The 18,151-nt window shown below is 44.6% G+C and overlaps 1 protein-coding gene across 4 annotated transcripts in view; it reads left to right on the top strand.

The window, feature by feature from the left end:
• TPD52L1 (TPD52 like 1) overlaps positions 1-18,151 on the top strand; it is a 215,807-nt gene that overhangs the window by 125,076 nt on the left and 72,580 nt on the right. For all 4 annotated transcript variants that reach the window (XM_073627192.1, XM_073627194.1, XM_073627195.1 and 1 more), the window contains exon 3: positions 16,270-16,418. In XM_073627192.1, the coding sequence (XP_073483293.1) occupies positions 16,270-16,418 (149 nt within the window). The remainder of the gene's footprint in view (positions 1-16,269; positions 16,419-18,151) is intronic.

Raw genomic sequence — 18,151 nt, forward strand, 5'->3', positions numbered from 1 at the left:
TGTCCCACACGCGGCAGTACGACGCCCACGTCCGAAGGGAAGGCGACACCCAGAGGACTGGCAAACCTCGAAAACGAGGTTCCACAAGTAGGCCGGACAGGGGAGGCCCTCCGGGGAAGCCGACGGGGTGAGAGCGCGGAAAGGATGGAGCTTTGAACGAGAGGGAGCATCGGCAATATCATTAGCAGTTCCAGGGACATATATAAAGAAACGTGATTTTGCGCTAAACATACAAAAAATAAAAAAATTGTGCTGCTGCTCGTGTTAGTCCATAAATACAAAAGACCCAAAAAATATATAGTAAATAGTGTAACCAGCGCGCATCATATCTTAGTGTGTATTAAATATAAGTGATCCTGATAATTATGACTACTATTGGTATACCACACTTAAAACCATTTCAATCCGGCCAAAAACTCATGAAAAACGTTATTACTATAGACATATATTTAAAAAATCGTGAAATTGACTTATTTTCCTATATTAGGAACATTTAAATCCTATACTCACACCACGTGTTCAACAGTGAAACAAAACATGTGTTATTAATTACAATGTTACTTATGAAAATCAATCCGCGACAATGTAGTGATCACCCTGAAACATATGTTGCTAGTAACAATGTTACTTGTGACTATCAATTCGCAACAATGTGGTGAACACCATACATATCCAAATTAGTGCTAAAAATGTTTATCAGTGGGACACTTATTCCCCTTGAACATCTTAGATGTAGAAACAATGATCAGTCCTTGATGAAAATATGCTAGGTTGATATTAGCACCAATCTTCTTTATAGAAAGAGACACACCGATATTCCTCCTTTTCACAAATATGGTAAAAAAGGCCGCTTACCGGATCAGATGGATCTCAGGTTAGTGAGATCAGATGAGCATGTTGCATTAGCCTGCCGGCCTTAGATTATCACCTGGGCGTTTTCCTGGGAGATTTCCTCAGCCACTGTGCTCCAATTCACAGGCAGATCTGGGCGTTTTCCTGGGAGATTTCCTCAGCCACTGCGCTCCAATACACAGGCAGATCTATCCTTACTGATACAATGTATCCGGTTTCAAAATATTAGTTCATCCATACAGAACATACACCTCAGTGGGAATAAAACGAAAAGGGCTCCATAGTGCAAATGTGTTTTATAGATTTATTCAAAATCTCTTTCACAGTCACTTTAAAACAATTCTTTCCACTGCAAATGTTCACAGCAACACTCCACTGCACATCAGGAACTACAAATCAAAAAAACTCCCAAGTATACACCAAACGGAACTCAGATAAAAAAATGGGAACCAGATAAAAATTAGCTAAAAATCAGCATACATGCAGAGCGGGAGCAAACCGGCTGACTGCATGGAGAAAGACCAGACAAACGTGATGGCGTCACAGCCTCTAGCTCCACCCGACGCGTTTCCCCTAAACAGGCTTCCACTGGGAACGGAGACATGACTGAGTGCTGACACATCACGTTTTTATACTCCTATGGCAGGAGACACAGGAAGTGACATTCCCACATCCCCTTCCTGTGGTCACTTGATATAAAGTTATTTTTTCTTCAAAGACTGCTCTTTAAATATCAAAACTAACTACTTTTCTATTTCCTAAATGTTCCCCTATTCTGATGTTGAGGGCCCGGGTGGTCCGCCCCACGTATTGTAACCCGCAGGGGCAAATTAGCAAGTAGACCACCCCTACTGTGCTACATGTGATAAAATCCTTGATGTCATATATTTTAGTAGTTACATTAGAGGAGAAAGTTGAGGTTCTAATCGTCTGGGAGGTTTTGCATACCTTACACCTCCTACAGGGAAAAAACCCTTTTAGATTCCCTTTTAGATTTATCTTAGGGGGACAATCTATGGCACTTGGTGCCAATTTATCTTTCAGTGTTTGGTTTTTCCTGAATATAATATTAGGTCTGGCAGGAAGGATACGGCCCAGAATTTCATCTCCCCTTAAAATATTCCAATGCTTTTTCATAACTTTGTTGACCCACCTGTACTGTGATGAAAAAGTGGTGATGAAGGCCCACTCAAAATCTTTATTTATGCCTTCCTTCACATTGGTTTTAGGTTTCAGGAGTTGTTCTCTCTCAATATCGGCTATTTTAACCAGCTCGTCTTCCAATATATCGGACCTATATCCCTTATCTTCAAAACGCTTTTTTAAGACCCCTGCTTGATCTCGATAGTCTTCAATCCGGGAACAATTTCTTCTCACCCTCTGATATTGGACCTTAGGTATAGCTTTCAGCCAATTTGGGTGGTGGCAGCTCCCAATAGGAATGTAACCATTCCTATCGGTTGTTTTAAAAAACGTTTTAGTGAGTAATCGTCCCTCATTTTTAGTGATCGTAAGATCCAAAAAGTTGACTGAAGTTATACTATATTCATACGTGAAATTGATGCCCCATTTGGTGGAATTAACTTTTGCCATAAAAAACTTCAATGACTCTGCGCCCCCCTTCCACAGAAAGAAGGCGTCATCAATAAACCTTCGCCAGAAAAGTAGCTGGGGACATTCCCACGCAAATATATGGTCATTTTCCCACAGCGCCATAAATAAATTGGCGAGGCAGGGGGCAAATTTAGCCCCCATAGCCACGCCTGTGCGCTGTAGGAAATATTGGCCATTATAATAAAAGAAATTATGTTCCATTGCAAATTTTAATAGCTTTAGAACAAAGTCTCTCGTTGACTCTTTAATGGAATCATCCTTACCGATAAAATATCTGGCTGCCAAATATCCTAAATCATGTCTTATGTTGGTATAAAGTGATAAGACATCTGCCGTCACTAATAGGGTATCATCATCTACTCTTAATTGTGACATTTCATTAATAATTTGTGACGAATCCTTCTAAAAGGCTGGAGTTTTAGTTACAAGCGGTTGTAGAAAAAAATCTACAAATTTACCTACTCTGGAAGTGAGGGAGTCTATACCACTCACTATTGGTCTGCCTGGTGGTCGCACTGGGTTCTTATGTATTTTTGGTAAGTAATAAATAATCTCCATTTTAGGTGCCAGTGGTATCAAAAACTCCATCTCTTTTTTACTGATGACCCCTTTTTTGAAGCCATCCTGAATTATCACATTCAATTGCTTCCTATATCCCACCGTGGGGTCATGCCTCAGGATAGTATAGGTCTCCCTGTCAGATAGCAAATGATCCATTTCCTCCAGATACTCTTGTTTCTTAAGAAGGACAATTCCCCCCCCTTTATCCGCAGGGCATATTATTAGTTGTTTTTTCTCGCACAATGTTTTTATACCTCTATCGATCTCATTTTGTTTAGTATCTTTATTATTCCTGAATTGTACCTTTTGTAAATCTTGCATTATCAGCTTTTTGAACACTGTTATACTGGGAGCTGGTTTCTCTGGAGGATTAAAAAGAGACGCATTTCTAAGGCCTGTCTTCCTTGGTACACTATTCAGCTGTGACCCTGAAATTCGTATGATGGGATTAGTTAGTAAATGACGTTTTATGTTTAGTTTTCTCACATATTTTTGAAGATCTATAAACATTTGAAATTTACTTATTCTCTGTTTAGGAGCAAATTTTAGACCCAAATTCAATGTCTTCTTCTCTGTATCTGTTAATTCTATACCGCTTAAGTTAAAGATCCCCCCATTCTCTACCTCTTTCTTTTTTTGGGTGTTCTGTTTTCCTCCCCTACATCTCTTTTTGTCTTCCTTTTTTGCCCGGGTGTTTTCCTAAAAAACTTTCTGGTTTATTCCTAAGTGGAGCTACATTAGGTAGTGTCCCAAAAGGGTCTGGATGGAAATTTCCGTAACCCCCATAACTGCCTCTGGGTGATTCCTCCCCTCTGTAGCTCTCATATCGCTCCCTAAGGGGGTAGTATCGGTTTTCAACCGGAGCCCCATATCTCCAGGATGGGTTGGGGGACTCCCATGTTCCCCCCTGCTGCTCATCTCCATATGGTCTCATGGCTGAGGGATCCTCATACCTCCCCATATAGTCCATATTGGCTCTTCCCTGGGGATATTGGTTGCGATTATCTAGAGGGGTATAAGGTGGTCTATTACCTCTACTCTCTCTCATGGGGCCTGAAGCCTGTAGTTTATCTCTGTTTTTTTGGTAATGATTCACGGGTGACTGTTGATATTGGTTTTTAGGGGGGCCCCTATTTGATTTTTTGGACTTAAAGGGGCATAGTGTAGGACATAGTGTTTCAAAACACTTTAGAATACATCACAACAGGAATACAGCACTTTTGAAACTAATAGCAATAGAAAAATATACCCCCCATTGGAGGGGAAGCAATATGAGAAGGTCCATCTCTCGCCATGAAACCAGATGGATATATGACCTCCAATGTTATAGACCCCTAGGACTCAACGTGGAGTGGGATATCAATTGCTACATTGATAATAGATAATGGGTGATAGTCTTCCGAGTTTCTAAAAATAATTTCTAAAAATAATTTTTTGAGAATTTTTATAAAGAATTTTTTGAGAATCTGTATTGATCCTTTGTATTTTTATGTTTTTATTGAAGATAATGTCAGGGGTATATGTAAAAGTTATATTAATCCTCTGCTAGGAGAGAATTTCTGGTTCCTTATGTGAAGTTCCTTTGTATTTTTCTGGTTAGACTGCTGCATAACCATACAGAGGAGCTGATTAAAAGTGAACTAGAGGATGATTAATAGTAATATATGTCATTTAAAGGTTGATATATGTATAATAAATGGAAGTGCGAATCAGGAACGCCCAATTATACATATGAAAGAAAAATATTTTTCTAATAAAAAAAAAAAGAAATTAAAATTTTTTAAATTTTTCTAAATTTTTCTTGTTTTTGAGCTAATTTCTTTCTTCCCTATATAGTGGTGAAGAAAAGTAGTTAGTTTTGATATTTAAAGAGCAGTCTTTGAAGGAAAAATAACTTTATATCAAGTGACCACAGGAAGGGGATGTGGGAATGTCACTTCCTGGGTCTCCTGCCATATGAGTATAAAAACGTGATGTGTCAGCACTCAGTCATGTCTCCGTTCCCAGTGGAAGCCTGTTTAGGGGAAACGCGTCGGGTGGAGCTAGAGGCTGTGACGCCATCACGTTTGTCTGGTCTTTCTCCATGCAGTCAGCCGGTTTGCTCCCGCTCTGCATGTATGCTGATTTTTAGCTAATTTTTATCTGGTTCCCATTTTTTTATCTGAGTTCCGTTTGGTGTATACTTGGGAGTTTTTTTGATTTGTAGTTCCTGATGTGCAGTGGAGTGTTGCTGTGAACATTTGCAGTGGAAAGAATTGTTTTAAAGTGACTGTGAAAGAGATTTTGAATAAATCTATAAAACACATTTGCACTATGGAGCCCTTTTCGTTTTATTCCCACTGAGGTGTATGTTCTGTATGGATGAACTAATATTTTGAAACCGGATACATTGTATCAGTGAGGATAGATCTGCCTGTGTATTGGAGCGCAGTGGCTGAAGAAATCTCCCAGGAAAACGCCCAGATCTGCCTGTGAATTGGAGCACAGTGGCTGAGGAAATCTCCCAGGAAAACGCCCAGGTGATAATCTAAGGCCGGCAGGCTAATGCAACATGCTCATCTGATCTCACTAACCTGAGATCCATCTGATCCGGTAAGCGGCCTTTTTTACCATATTTGTGAAAAGGAGGAATATCGGTGTGTCTCTTTCTATAAAGAAGATTGGTGCTAATATCAACCTAGCATATTTCCATCAAGGACTGATCATTGTTTCTACATCTAAGATGTTCAAGGGGAATAAGTGTCCCACTGATAAACATTTTTAGCACTAATTTGGATATGTATGGTGTTCACCACATTGTTGCGAATTGATAGTCACAAGTAACATTGTTACTAGCAACATATGTTTCAGGGTGATCACTACATTGTCGCGGATTGATTTTCATAAGTAACATTGTAATTAATAACACATGTTTTGTTTCACTGTTGAACACGTGGTGTGAGTATAGGATTTAAATGTTCCTAATATAGGAAAATAAGTCAATTTCACGATTTTTTAAATATATGTCTATAGTAATAACGTTTTCATGAGTTTTTGGCCGGATTGAAATGGTTTTAAGTGTGGTATACCAATAGTAGTCATAACTATCGGGATCACTTATATTTAATACACACTAAGATATGATGTGCGCTGGTTACACTATTTACTAGTTCCAGGGACATGCCTAGCTCTAAAGCAAACGTTAAACTGCAGGCACTTTAAAACCAAAAAAACGCAGCAATGACATGACCAGAGGGGATCTGGCAGACTGTTGATTGACCGCCTGCACCACGCTCATGTTATCAGACCAGAAAAACCCACCTATCGATTGTGCAACCGCTCGCCCCACAGCTCAATGTCGACAATGGCGTTGTAGGACTGGAGGAAGGACAGCCACATCCCCTAAGTCATGGGCTTGGTGATACGGATATAATGGTGGGGGGGAAGCCACCCCCTTTGTGGCCCATGCCAGACATCTACAGAAAGCCCATCCCATGCGCGTGACGCGGCAAGTAAAGACCAATTAACCCAGCAAAGACTGAAGTTGTTTCAACTGCAGATTTTTTTTTTTCTTTCTTTCTATTGCCAAGCGAACCAGGGAGAGTAGCCTGGCCAGCTGGAAAACCATCTCCACGGTGTCGATTTCAATACCCAAGAAGGCTAGAACCGTCACAGGGCCCTCGGTCTTTTCGGCTGACAGCGGGATGGCGCTCACAGCTGTCAGATGGGCCCGCGAAGAGGAAGTTATCCAAATAGTGTAACACGGACTGCAAACCAGCCGCCTGGACAACTACCCGTTCAAGAAAACTACTGGAGAGTTCAAAGAAATAATAAGAAAAGGTACAGCCCATGGGAAGGCACATGTCAAAAAGTAGCTTCCCTGAAAGTAGCATCCCAGTAGATGGAAGCATTTCGGGTGGACCGGGAGGAGGCGGAGGGCGGACGCAATGACCGCCTTGGTCAGCGAGGTCGAAGGACAAGCCGTCCTGATCAAGTGGAGCGCCTTGTCAAATGAGGCGTAGTGGACCCTTGATTCCTCCTTGTCGATGCCGTCATAGACCAAGGAGCCAGAAGGATAGGACAAGTGGTGGATAAGGCAAATTTTTTTTTTTGTTATTATTATCCCTCTTGGGGACCACACCAAGGAGGGGGGAACCCACAGGTTGTGGAAAAGGGGGGGACCAAACGGACCCACAATGCGCCCCAAGTCCAATTCCTTCTGGAGTTTTTCGGCCACCACGGACTTGAACAGAACGGGCGATTTATTTATTTATTTTTTAAATTCGGTGCCATGGTCAGCACACCCGAAGGAGTAAAGGGGGGGGTTCCAAAAACCACGGTCTAAACCATCCCTTAAGGACAAGGCTTCTCTATGAAAAGGGGGGTTACCGGTCTAACCAGGGAAGCATCTCTAAGACGATCACTGGGGTCTTCCGGTTCAGAAATGTCAAGCTTGGCCCCCAGCCGGGAAAGAGCAAGCAATAACCATAGGCTACCATCCTGGCAATCAAAGCAGAACTCCTTCCTTGAAGCCTCTTTTTGGTGAAACTGCGTGTCATAGTGGAAAACTAGTCCCTGTACGCCTTGTATGGCACCCCAAATGTGATCAAGATAACAACAAATGATGTACTAACTCTGGAAAACGCTCGCAAGGCACTCCGGCGTAAGCACAGAACCCCCCGGCAGCCGGTTCCTAAATGTCCGAGGAAGCTGCTCACACTGCCACGTCAACCCGACGGGATTTTCCAATCGTTTCATGGTCGGGGAGGGACCAAGGGGATTTGTCGATCGTTTTACGGTGGGGGGGGCTAAGGTGAGGAAATCCATAAATTCGCATCACCAGATTTTATCCTTGAAGTCTTCTGACAGGTGCGTGCCGGTAGGCTAAACCGCCCACAAAGCACCCACCACCCGCGGAAGAGGCCGGACTACATGCCGAACCCGACACCCATGCGAGACGGGACCGATTTTACGACCATGACAATGCGTTCATCCGATGGACCCGATACGGCAGCATCACCGGACCTACCCCAAATCAAATCACAATCATACTCACTGAGTCGTGGGTGTGCAGCTGAAGAAGGGTGACCAACAGCAGGTCCAGGAGGAACACCTGGTACAGGATCATTCGTGGGAGGAGCCGTCAGGAGGCGGTGACGGCCATCACCTTGAAGGATGTTGACGGCTAGCAAGGTCGAAGGATGCTGGCGAAAGGATAGGTCCAGGGGGGTGGTCCGGCCCCCGACCCTGAGGAGCCCGAGGGGCCGAGGACAGCAGCCAAGCAGCCTATGGAGCAGCCGGAAACCCAGGATGGAGGGCTCGCAGCAGGCGCAGCCCCATCCCCGGCATGGCGTGCGCATCTCCCGCCCTGCCAGGCGCAGGGAGATGGTGCCATGCAGCAGGCAGGTGCAAGGTCACATCGGCAGGCCCCCAATGGAAATCTCCCACCCTGCCGGGCGCAGGGCGATGGTGGGGCAAGGCTGTGGCAGTGGGCGTCCGGAAGGAAGCTCCAGCCCAGCCGGGCGCAGGGAGCTGCTGATGGTTAGAGATCAGTGATGATGGGGATGGGAGCCGGTGTCTTGTCAAATACAGTCCCCTATCGGAGGACAAACGAGACGCCGAAAGTCTCCGAAGTTTAACAGCTGATTGTCAGCTGTACACGGCGCCTGCGCTGTTATTCTCACCCTATGTCCAGGATCATTCCCTACTATCCAAGTGGACATAGAGTGAGAATATATAGTTGCCGAGCGCAGCGAGGCCGTGCCCGAAGCGTGGCGAGCGAAGCGTGGCGAGCGAAGCGAGCCCGCGAGGGGCCCTCTTACACAGCCATCGCTAAGAACTGCCGAAGCGCCGTGTACAGCTGATGGTCAGCTGATCAACTTCGGACATTTTCGGCATCTCCTTCTGCTCCGTACTGCGCAAGCGCTGCGCCTGCGCAGTACGGAGCGGACACTATCCGATAGGAGGACACTATATGGCAGAACACCGGCAACCGTCCCCCACTCAGCCGTGCGCAGAGAGATGTGAGATGGCAGGGGTCTGAGAAGTCTGAAAAGCACTGCCATCCCCCACCCAGCGGGGTGCAGGGTGATGCGTGAAGGCAGGGGTCAGCGGTGGGGGTGAGCGGCATGTGCAGCACCACCATCCCCCACCCAGCGGGGTGCAGGGGGATGCGGGATGGAAGAGGTTAGCGGCAGGGGTGAGCGGCATGTGTCGACCCACCATCCCCCACCCAGCTGGGTGCAGGGGGATGCATGAAGGCAGGGGTCAGCGGGGTGTGAACAGCCTGTGCAGCTTCACCATCCCCCACCCAGCCGGGTGCAGGGGGATGTGGATGCACAGGGGACCTGGCAGAGGCTGTGATGCCTGGAGCTGAATTTGAATCTCCTGCCCAGCTGGGCGCAGGTAGTTACGCCGGCTGTGACGCTCCGGCCGAATCGTGCTGCACGGGGGAGGGAGGAGGACGGGCGGTCAGTGCCAGAGCTCTGGGCTGGCGTGCCCGGCATCTGACACCACAGGACACACTACATGCGCCCCCCCGCCGATCGCCGGTGGAGCGGGGTGGGGGGCGGGGCAGGGATGGCAACAGGCTGTTGCTCCCAGAGGAGCTCGTACTGACGAGCGGGAGCCAGAGGGGGGGGAGACAGGCTGCGGAGCCCAAGCACAACGCCATGTGACTCTGGGGATCCTGGAGCGGGCCGGGCGAGAGGAATCCGGGCCAGCGGAGCAGACAGATAGGGGGGGGACCCGCCGGGGGGTGCTCCGGCAGCGAGGAGAAGCAGGGAGGGAGCGCAGGGGCCGTGGCAGCCAGATCTCCAGGGGAAGGCCTAGAGGGACTGGGGCTGAGGAAGAAGGGGGGGACAGGTACGTCTCATGGCCGAGCAGCCTGGGGCACCTGGGGGGTGGAAAAGGGGGGGGACATTTCAGGGGTAAGAATACCAGTTACCATGTCCTTGGAGAGCCAGCTCGTGGCCCCGGGCAGCAAAAATTCAGTGTTCATAGCAGAGGTGCAGGGTCCACAGCAGCTCTTCCAACGACTCTTCCGAAAGACCCAGAATTCCCTGGGGCACACGATTTCCTGAGCTCAGGCCCATGCCATCCCCATGTCCCAACCAATCGTTCCCCTTGTCACACACCTAGCCATGCCCCCATCAGTCAAGGCTCTCTTTCCCTAGGGGGCTCAAGAGGCCTTCATTAATGTACAATTTTTATCCCAAAAGGAGAAGGCTGTAACTGCTTAGAAAGTATTAGCTAGAGTGATAATCTAATTTGTTAGCCAAATTTATCTAAATCTTCTAGGGCATTTAACACTACCCTTCCCCCAGACTGACAATGTTGATGTCTAAAGCCTCAATCCGATGGTTGGCCAACCGAGCGTCTGATTTTTGTCCAAAGGGCGTGTGCCTGGATCTTGTCTTGCATACTAACGGTACACAATTGTCGGCCAACAAACATGAACGTAGTAACGTACTACAAGGAATTTCAGCTCTTGAGCGCCACCCTTTGGGCCCCTTCTGCTAATTTCGTGTTTGGTGAGCATTGATTCCAAGCATGCGTGTTTGTACTTTCAACTTTTGTGAGACGGACTTGTGTACAGACGATAGGAAAATCAGACAACAGACTAGCCTGCCTAGCCTGACTAGCCTGCCATCCAACATTTGTTGCCGAAAGTTGGACAACAATTGTCTGAATGAGCGTACTAACGGTCAGATTTTAGGACAACAATCTGTCAACAGACAATCCCCTGCCAACTATCTGATCGTGTGTACAAGGCTTAAGGCTACATTCATACTTCAGCATTTTGAATCGCGGGCAGATCTGCAGCGAATCTGCCCGAGATTTGAAAGTGCCGAATGACAAATCACGGGACTCGCATTTGAGATGCCATTCATTTGAATGACACCCCAAATCGCAGTGCGGGTCTGCCGTGATTGTCACGCAATAAATCGCAGGAAGCAGGTCGCCCCCAAAAAGTTCAGGATCTACTTTAGGGCGTCATGCTTCCCGCGATTGCAGAGCAATTTTTATCACGACAGACCCGCACCATGATTTGAGGTGTCATTCAAATGAATGGCATCTCAAATGCGAGTCCCATGATTTGTCATTCACACATCGGCGCTTTCAAATCGTGAGCAGATTCGTGGCAAATCTGTCCACGATTCAAAATGCTGAAGTGTGAATGCAGCCTAATGCCCTGTACACACGGTCGGACATTGATCGGACATTCCGACAACAAAATCCATGGATTTTTTTGGACGGATGTTGGCTCAAACTTGTCTTGCATACACATGGTCACACAAAGTTGTCGGAAAATCCGATCGTTCTAAACGCGGTGAATTAAAAACACGTACATCGGAACTATAAACGGGGAAGTAGCCAATAGCTTTAGTCTCTTAATTTATTCTGAGCATGGCACTTTATTCTGAGCGTGGCACTTTGTGCGTCGGATTTGTGTACACACGATCGGAATTTCCAACAACGGATTTTGTTGTAGGAAAATTTTATAGCAAGCTCTCAAACTTTGTGTGTCGGAAATTCCGATGGAAAATGAGTGATGGAGCCTACACACGGTCGGAATTTCCGACAACAAGGTCCTCTCACACATTTTCCGCCGGAAAATCCGACCGTGTGTACAGGGCATTAGGGTGGCTCTGTACATGGAGTGGAACCAACATAAGACAAGAAGTAGCAGGATCATTAGATTAAAGTAAAGGAAAAAAGCCTAAAAAAAAAGAAAATGAATGCAGCCATTAAGAATTGGTAAGCTGTAATAGATTTTTGTTTTTGGGTACTGCATCAAGTGACAATGAATATATCTATGATTTATCCTAGAATATGGACAGCCATCTCTCCAAAACAAAACTGCCCAGTCCATGCAGTAGAGTAGAGACCTACTGTGTTCCTCATCTGGTGCGGACAGCAACTTGTACTGATTTTGAACCCATTCTCTCTTCACCCTGTGTGATTAATAATAACTTTGGTAGCCACAGCTGCTCACTTTCACCTTCTAGTATAAGGGAATGATCCAAAAATCACTCTCAGTTGGAAGAATTGCTTGCTTTTATCTAAATGGTAATGGGTCTGCTTTAGAAAATAGGGGATAAAATCTGATTTTTTTTTTGTTTGGCAATAGCATAATGGTCTCAGAGGATAAAAGTGGCCCTTACATTTTTTGTAAGATTCATGGGATCCCATGTAGAAGGTTTGATAGCAGGATCTCCATTTCCTACACTTACGAGTTATGACTGTCATGAAAGAGGAGGGATTATACACCCACCATACTGCTTGCACACCAATGTGTTTAGGGCACAGCGTTTTAAGCAGTAATAAACCCCCCCACATTTAACCCTACTGACCCATACCATTCTCCCCCGCCCCCTTTTTTTTTTATTTTTCCATTGCCCATTTCCAAGTAGGCCAATCTAGGCCACCTATATATAAAACTTTTGAAAATATGATCCTTTAGTACTAGCATTACTTTCCCAACTCACTGCCTACCTATAAGATATGCGTGATCATGTATTTCATGTGGGTGAATAAATTGAAGCCTCATATATAGATGGAACTCTAGAACTTTTATGAGGATGTTAAGGTTACATTAATATTGTTGTGGAATTCATTTACTTGGATTTCAATGACATAAGACCTGTATATTATTATTATTATTATTATACAGGATTTATACAGTGCCAACAGTTTGTACAGCACTTTACAACATGAGGGCAGACAGTACATTTACAATATAATACAAGAGGAATCAGAGGGCCCTGCTTGTTAGAGCTTACAATCTAGAAGTACCGGTATATGTTCTTCCTCTGTGTTTTGGAGACTATTCCATGTTAAATGTACTATGTGCTGTGCAAAGGTATGAAATAAAATCTTGTTAATACAAAAAAAGAAAAAACATTTATTATACTGTAGCTTACTAATTCTAAGACCACTTTCACACTGAGGTGGTTTTCAGGTGTTTTAGCGCTTGTTTTAGCGGTGTTTTAGCGCTCTGAAAAGCACCTCCCATTCATTGCAATGGGTCTTTTCACACTGGCGGTGGCGGCGGTGTGCTTGCGGGACGTTACAAAAAAGTTACAAAAAGTCCTGCAAGCAGCATCTTTGGGGTGGGTTGGGAGAGCTGTAAATAGCACTCCCAAAACGCCCCTGCCCATTGCAATGAATGGGCAGCGCTTCCAAAGCACCTGAAAAGCGTTTCGGAAGCGCCGCAAAACGGGTCTTTTTTTGTGTTTTTTTTTTTTAAGGCCACGTTGTCACGTGACCTTAAAAAAAAAACAGCAGATAGAACCTGAAAATGCTGCTAAAGCAGGGCAAAAACGACCGGCGATTCAGCACGGTTTTAGCGGTGCTCTGGTGTGAAAGGGGTCTTAGATGTGGTGGCTGCATTAACTTCCTTTTTTATGCTTTTTTTCTCTTTATTTTCACCTGGTGATCCAGCTAGTAAGTTTTATTTGTTTTTTTTTTTAACAATAAATGCTTTCCTACAAATGTAGCAGTTAAAGTGTTGAAATAAACCATTTACCACTGACAGGAGTGCTTACAATGATTTGTTTTTATTTATGTAAAACCTTTACTGCAAAAGAAAAAAAAACTGCTTGTGTAACAGCAGTGTGAGCTGCAGTTTGGCTTCAATTTGTTAGTGTATTTGAAATAGTAACAGGTCAGTCTAGCACGTCTGTAGAACTTTTTGGCTGATCTGTGACAGCCACCACCAGTGCCTAAAGCAGAACTTTACCCTTGAAGTGGTTGTAAACTCAGAAAAAAAAATAAAATAAATAAAAACAAAAAACCTGCAAGACAAAGGCATAAGGAGCTATTATGCATCGCATACTAGCTCATTATGAAATACTTACCTTAGATCTAAGCTGTTGCAGCGGTCCCCTCACATCGCTGTGACCGGCGTCATGTCTCTCGGAGTTATTTCCGAGTTTGCGTCACTCCCGAACATGCGGTCACGGCACGGCTACTGAGGAAACGGCACGAGCAGGCCGTTTCTTCAGTGCGCATGTGTCAATGACGTCGGCACATGCAAATACAGTGAATGTCTCCTAAACTGTGCAAGTTTAGGAGATATTCAAGGTACCTACAGGTAACCCTTATTATAGGCTTACCTGTAGTGAAAAGTGGTGTAACAGGGTTTACAACCACTTTAACAACTTGGTAAAAAAATAATGTTCCTTTAGAAAGGAACATACATTCCACATTATTATTTATGCTACCAAAATAATGTTTCTTCTAGCTAGAGGCTGCCATTTTGTGGAAGCCCAGAGCCCCTGAACAGCAGTAAATGTTTAGGCTGTCAGCTGATTGGCTTCTTGTGGCTCTGGTTTTAGGCACAGTGCCAAGAACAGAAAGCAACTGAGCATGTGACAAGCAGAGTGAGACAGTGTATTACTGGTGTAGCGCTAGTAGATTTGCAATCTACCATCTGATAGGTAAATTTAGTAAATTGCTCGTTAGGGGAAGTTAGATTTGCCTCTGTTCCAGCTTGGCTGACGTTGCATGTGTTTCCATACTGGGCCGGTGGGTGTCGTTGTTACTATCGGCTAGTGTTGGAAAGGCAACGTGTCAAAGCGTATGGATGCTCTTCTGTCCCGGAGACAACTCAGTGGAGGTGGTCCTCCAAGTGGGATTCTGGGAGAGGGTATTTATGGGACAGACACCATGTTTTAGGGTCGTTTTACAGCCACCTGCTGGCCCTCCTGGCCGACAGGTATGCGTTAGAGTGCTACCTCGTGGTCCTCTGTTCCAGGGGCCCGCGTCGCTGCGGTGCATGGGTGGGCCCAGAAGCTTGTCTGGGGCCTACCACAGCAGCCGAGGAATGGTCCTGAGCTGTCTATCCTGAGTGAAGAAGCTGGACAACCGAGAAGATCCCAGGGGAGGACCCGTCATGGAAGGATCATGCAGAGTGCTGGTCTGGAGAGGGGCCCGGTGACTCGGTTGGAGGACGTATCCTAAAGTAACTTCACAGCATAGTGTTGCTGGGTTTGGCTTAAAGGTTCAAGCACTGTGACTGACATTCACCGCAATACCAATACATCCTGTGGCAGAGGATCGTACGGGTTCATCCCAAGCAAGTCTGTGGCAGAGACTTTTGTTCGTGCTACGTACTGGCTGCTAGGCAAGTGAGAGAGGCCTAACAAGGCGAGCAAAATGTGTGTCCCACAAGGGGAGCGCATTCTACTGTAATATTCAACTCTAAAGGACATTTGTCAAGAATCCTACAGAAAGGTATTTGAGCTTCCCTGCAGTTTCCCTTCTGCCTCTTTCCTGCTACTTCCTTCGTTAATTGTTCAATAAAGCATTGAAAACGTACTCAAGTGTTGGTGCTTGTATCGTCCGGAGGTAAACTCAACGGAACCCTAGACCCGGTGCCAGTGAAACAGAGGGAAGTAGAGTGAAGGTAACAAGCCCGCTTAAACCAGCAGCTCCGCCAAGAGTTATTGCTACACTGGATTTTAAACAGTATAGGGCGGCACTTATTTTTAAGCTATACCTGCAAAAGGGGCCAGCATGAAATGGTCTATTGGACTTAATTGTCTGACTAAAGTTCTACTTTAAGCTATAGTATCTGAACAGGAATGGGATGCACAGCCTGGTGGGGTTTTTTTATGCCCAGCGAGTAGAGGAGCGTTCTTTCACCACCTCTTGAAATAATTATCTTTTTTTTTTTTTTTTTTTTTTAATAAAAAAAAATTAGCAACAATATCAGTTACAGTCTACATAAACACAGATGTTTATTGCCATAAAATATGCTTAGTGTAAAAACCACAGCATTTTTCCCCACTAGGGGGGCTGCATGTGGGGCATTTACCCACCCACAAAAGTGAATGGCTGTACACTCCTATACTTGTGTACACATTGATGCTTCTGTGCATCAGTGCTTTCCAGTGTGTACATGTAGAATACATTTTCAGAAATGTGGAAATCTTGCTTTGGGAAAATTGGCTTCACATGCATGGACAGGTAAACCCTAATACACAGAAGCATCAGCGTTTACATGAATATCGGGGCGTACAACCATTTATTTCTATACCCAGCTGTACGACCCAACTACAGCTCCCTGGGATATGGAAAAACACAGTGCTTTTTATGCTAGGCATAGTTTATGCCTAAACACATCTGCATGATTGAGGCCTAATTTAATAGTCCTATATCAAGTGATATACTGGTAAAACAGCTATGCATTATGGCAGACAAAATGCAATCTGTTTTTGTTCCCTTTGATTGTTTTTTCTTTCTCTGTATTCAAAGCTGGAAGATGAAATTGTAACTCTACGTCAAGTGTTAGCTGCCAAAGAGAAGCACCTTGCAGAAATAAAACATAAGTTGGGAGTCAGCATGATGAATGAGCTGAAGCAGAACTTTAGTCGAGGCTGGCATGATGTGCAGACCCATTCTGCGTAAGTACACACCTTGTTCATCATGACCTGAACAGCTTTAATATGTTCTATTTGGTTTTACAGTGGTATATTATCTAATATATAAGTTCCATAAATCCATTAAAGCTGATACAACTACAGTGGAAAAAAAAGTATGTGAACACCCTGGACATAGCTGATTTTCTGTAGTAATTTGCCATAAAATGTGATCTGATCCTCAACTAAGTCACAACAATATGCTTAAAGTAATTGTAAATGATTATCTTGCAAAACAACCCATTCAGTTTAAAATAGAAGCAAAAGGCAAAACATCTGTGCATAGATATATATATAAAAAGAAAAAACACTATACATATCCTTTTCCCCTTTTTTATAAGTGAACAAATTCCCTCTGTTCTCAACTGCATAAGAGCTGGGGGAGGAGAGACAACAGCACACTGATCTTCCCAGTGAAAGGCTGTGCGGGGGGGGGGGGGTGGGTGGGTTAGTCTGATCATTGTAGGAGAGTACACTGAGTTCCCAGCATAGCTATAGAACTGAATATGGTGTGCTCTCCTGCTTAGTGTGGTCAGATTTTAACTGGAAAGCCGAAGGACTGGCAAGAACACCAGGGATTTCACACAAAGGAAGCAATACAAAGAGAATATACTTTCTCATGCAGGTACATGTCAGGAATATGAAATGTTGGATTTACATATGGGACAACAGACAGGAAGGCAGTTTACCAAAAAAGAATACATCAGACAGAAAGCTTGGATAATAACTAGCCACGGTCGTTTATTGTTGGTTTAAAAGATAATATATCTTGAGTAAATAAATACCCTTGCAAGAAATGACACACACAAAAACAGCTTAGACACCACGGCTCAAGCTGTATCATAAATAATTAAAAACTTTAAACTTCCCAGAAGACAGGCGGGACTACACCCGCCTGTCACAAAAACTCCACACCGCGGCCCTTTCAATACAACTTTGAAAATCCATTTTAAAACTATCAAGCCCTATGTCAGTCAGGTGTATTCCATCATCTCTGTATAAACCAGAACAACCTCCTTCCAGCTCTATGTGTCTAAAAAAAAATTCCCCAATGGAATTCAGAAATTTTTCAAAAGCCCTGTTTACCCTCCTTCTAATTTTTTCGGGAGGCCTCAGTGAAGGTGATTTCAACCACCTCAGCCTTGGAACCACCTCTGAAAAAATGATCAAAACCTGTGGAAATGATGCCTTAAAACGAATAATACCATCCTTAATGCTAAATATCAAAGCTAGCGTTTTTTCTTGTCCTATGTCATTCCCCCCCAAATGAATAATCAAAATATCAGGAGGGGGGAGAAATTGATGTGAACGACCTAATTCAAAGAATAAATCTGCCCATACCATTCCTCTCCTCCTACTTCAAAAAACTTTAAATCTAGCTGGATCAAAACCTAAATTTTCAGAATATACTCTGTCGGCTGCTCTGCGCTGGGCCCAAAAAACGAAGGAGTGGCCAAGGATCCAAATAACCTGGGTATTATCTGAAATGATGGGGACAAGGGCCTCTTCCCGACAACCCTGGGTAGTAGTTGTGGGGGTCTGGTAGGGGACTTATTGGAATCTGAAAGCGCTCTTTTAACAAGGGGGGCCCCCCAGATCCCACCTCCCCATGTGTATGAGTATGGGGTACATAGTACCCCTACCCATTCACCAGAAAAGTGTCAAAAAGAAATCAAAACAGTACACAGGTTTTTGACAAAGTCCTTTAATTAAAATGA

This window comes from Aquarana catesbeiana, linkage group LG04 (genome assembly GCF_042186555.1).
Source record: "Aquarana catesbeiana isolate 2022-GZ linkage group LG04, ASM4218655v1, whole genome shotgun sequence".
NCBI lineage: Eukaryota > Metazoa > Chordata > Amphibia > Anura > Ranidae > Aquarana > Aquarana catesbeiana.